This window comes from Podarcis muralis, chromosome 2 (genome assembly GCF_964188315.1).
Source record: "Podarcis muralis chromosome 2, rPodMur119.hap1.1, whole genome shotgun sequence".
Lineage (NCBI taxonomy): Eukaryota > Metazoa > Chordata > Lepidosauria > Squamata > Lacertidae > Podarcis > Podarcis muralis.
This window is the reverse complement of record NC_135656.1, coordinates 17,803,610-17,806,149: the sequence shown is the minus strand read 5'-3', so window position 1 is coordinate 17,806,149 and position 2,540 is coordinate 17,803,610. Positions and strand designations below refer to the sequence as shown.

The 2,540-nt window shown below is 43.7% G+C and overlaps 1 protein-coding gene across 1 annotated transcript; it reads left to right on the top strand.

Moving 5' to 3' along the window:
• The first annotated feature begins 1,345 nt into the window (after positions 1-1,345).
• Positions 1,346-2,199, top strand: LOC144326892 (endogenous retrovirus group PABLB member 1 Env polyprotein-like). Its single transcript, XM_077923951.1, has one exon. It carries the CDS (start codon positions 1,381-1,383, stop codon positions 1,942-1,944), a length of 564 nt encoding a protein of 187 aa, XP_077780077.1. The 5' UTR covers positions 1,346-1,380; the 3' UTR covers positions 1,945-2,199.
• Positions 2,200-2,540: the final 341 nt, after the last annotated feature.

The following is a 2,540-nucleotide window of genomic DNA, read 5'->3' as shown; positions in this document are numbered from 1 at the left end:
GCCAGCTTGCGTTTGAGGACTGTAAGCAAGCACTACGCCCTTTGATGACAACTCCCAATATAGCCATTGCAGATGTGCTTAAAGCCTGCCAGTCAGTGGACACTGAGACACATAAAGCTTGCCTGCTAGCCACAGCTTTGTCTTCCACCGTGTCCCAGACTCCTGCAAAGGATAAAACCTGCTTTGGATGTGGCAAAGTGGACTATTTTCGTGCGCAGTGCAGATCTACCGCACAGCAATGTCACTCCAGCACAAAGTGCCCCATCTTTGATACAGGCCAGGACTTGTCAATTTTCTGAAGCACATCTTAGATCACATATTGGTCACTCTGGTTATTTGGCAACAGGAATTTCACGCCTGCCGAACTTCATTTCTGGAAGGAAGAAATATTGCAGCGCCCTTTAGTGTCTTACAGGTTGCTTCCAGATCCACAGTGGAAGGGTCCAACTTCTTTGATTTCTTGCGTTCGACCTTGGCGCTCTTCTGTTGCCTCGTCTTCGCCCAAGGAGACACCAGCACCTTGAAACCGTATTTTACGCTGTTTGCCGATGATGACCTCTCACCTGACCTCAACCCGCATTGCAGTTGGAGACATCGCCATATTGATGTGCCCTGGATAAAGTCACCTTCTACAGTTGTTCCAGTGTTTCCTGGCACGTTGAAAGACCATCTTCATCTCCACCGCATTGGCCCCCCTTTTCCCTGGGAAGCCACTTCAACCATCAAATATCATTACAGTTTTGTTGCTTCTTGTTTGGGAAATGAGCCTGGCTTTGAAGGATGCCCTCGCCGGACCGGCATCGCTTGGACTTTACCCCCCAGATCTCTTCTTCTTTTCTCCCCCCTCAGGATTCCTGCCCTATGATGTATTCCCTTGAGCATGTACAGAAAGCTGTCTTGGAACTATTGTGGACTCTTGGCAGGGGAGGGGGTGAGGGGATTTCAGTGTGTTCCAGTTGTTTCATTCTTGTGCTTTGGCATGGTTCCCGGACAGAAAGCAAGTTGCAATATGGTTCTTTAGCAAGGTCTGCGAAGACAATGCACTCTGTTCTCTACCTTGTTGCAATTTTTTTAAGTTACAGCAAGCAGCATATGCTTAGCTAATGCCTTTTAGCTGCTGAGAAAAATGATTTTGAAATGCTTTGAAAAGTTTTGAGCTTGTTTTGGTGGTGGTATTCCAGTAAATGCTTCATATAAGATTAGCAATAATATGAAGGACAATCGCATAAGTTTACCTCCTGTGTTTTTATTGCTTGTTGAAATAGCGCCTCATTGTTTTCATTTCAATCATAATAGCAATTAATTTTAGGTCATTATCCATATTGTAATTGGACCTATGAGTATTTTAATGGATCTTCTTGTTTTTTGTTTTTTTTTTAAATGTTACCGCTTCTGCCTTCTTTAGGTGCAGCCATGAATTACCGTGATTTGCATAAATTGGCAAACTGGACAGAAAATTTGTTTAATTCCACCATTTTGGCTTTAAAAATGATTAACAAAGAAATATCAGAAATAAGAAATGTAGTTCTTCAACATCATTATGCTTTAGATGTGATCCTTGCTTCTAAAGGTGGAATTTGTGCCTTAATTCATTCTCATTGCTGCATGTATATAACTGATCAATCGACCAATATCTCTGCTACTATTGATCATATGGAACAAATGATAGCCCATAATCCTTTGAATCCACCTGAAGGTTTTGATCCATGGGAGTGGTTGTCTTCTTGGCTACCTAATGGATTATGGTTAAGAAAAATATTATTGATTGTAATTGCATGTATTGCTGGCTTCATTATGGTGTGTTGTTGCATTCAATGCATACCCTCTTTGATTTCCCAATGCACTGCATGGTGGTACCGACCACGGCCCACCACAGGGGTTACAAGAGGAATTTATGTTGCAAAGTGTAGACGCTTAGGCAATGAAGTGTACGATTTGGACTAATGGTCCCTCTTTTCCTCTAATAATATAAACAAGAAAAGGGGATATGTGGGAAAATGATTGCTTGTACATGAGAGCATGAGCAAAGTTCTTATTGTTACAGGGTGATTTCATAGCTAGAAGCATCCTTGGAGCATGAACAGCGCGTGAACAGCTCGTGCTGTCCTATGATTGGCTAACGTGGCATGGCCTGATCGCGTGCGTGGTCTAGTGCGAAGGTCCTTATCTGCTTGCTAGAACAAATTGCTTGGCTTGTACTTTGTATCTCTCTGATTTCACACAATAAAAGCTGTGCTGCTTTAGCCCTAGGAGCAGCCATATTTCGGAACTTATTATGATGTGAGACTGACTTTTCTTTGGATGCCGAGCTGCAACTCGACAATAGTTCTGTGAGGATTACAGAAGAGAGGGGGTCAGACTGTGTCTTGCAGGCCCTGCGGAAAGATGTCAAGTCCCGCAGGACCCTAGTCTCTTGTGACAGAGCGTTCCACCACATCGGGGCCATGGCCGAAAAAGCCGAGGCTCTGTGGCCCGGGATCTCCAATATGTTTTTATTTGAAGACCGTAAAGTCATCTGTGGGACATACCAGGAGAGGCGG

What these genes read in the sequence shown, in the direction of transcription:
- LOC144326892 (XM_077923951.1), top strand. Translation starts at nt 1,381, where the DNA reads ATGTTACCGCTTCTGCCTTCTTTAGGTGCAGCCATGAATTACCGTGAT.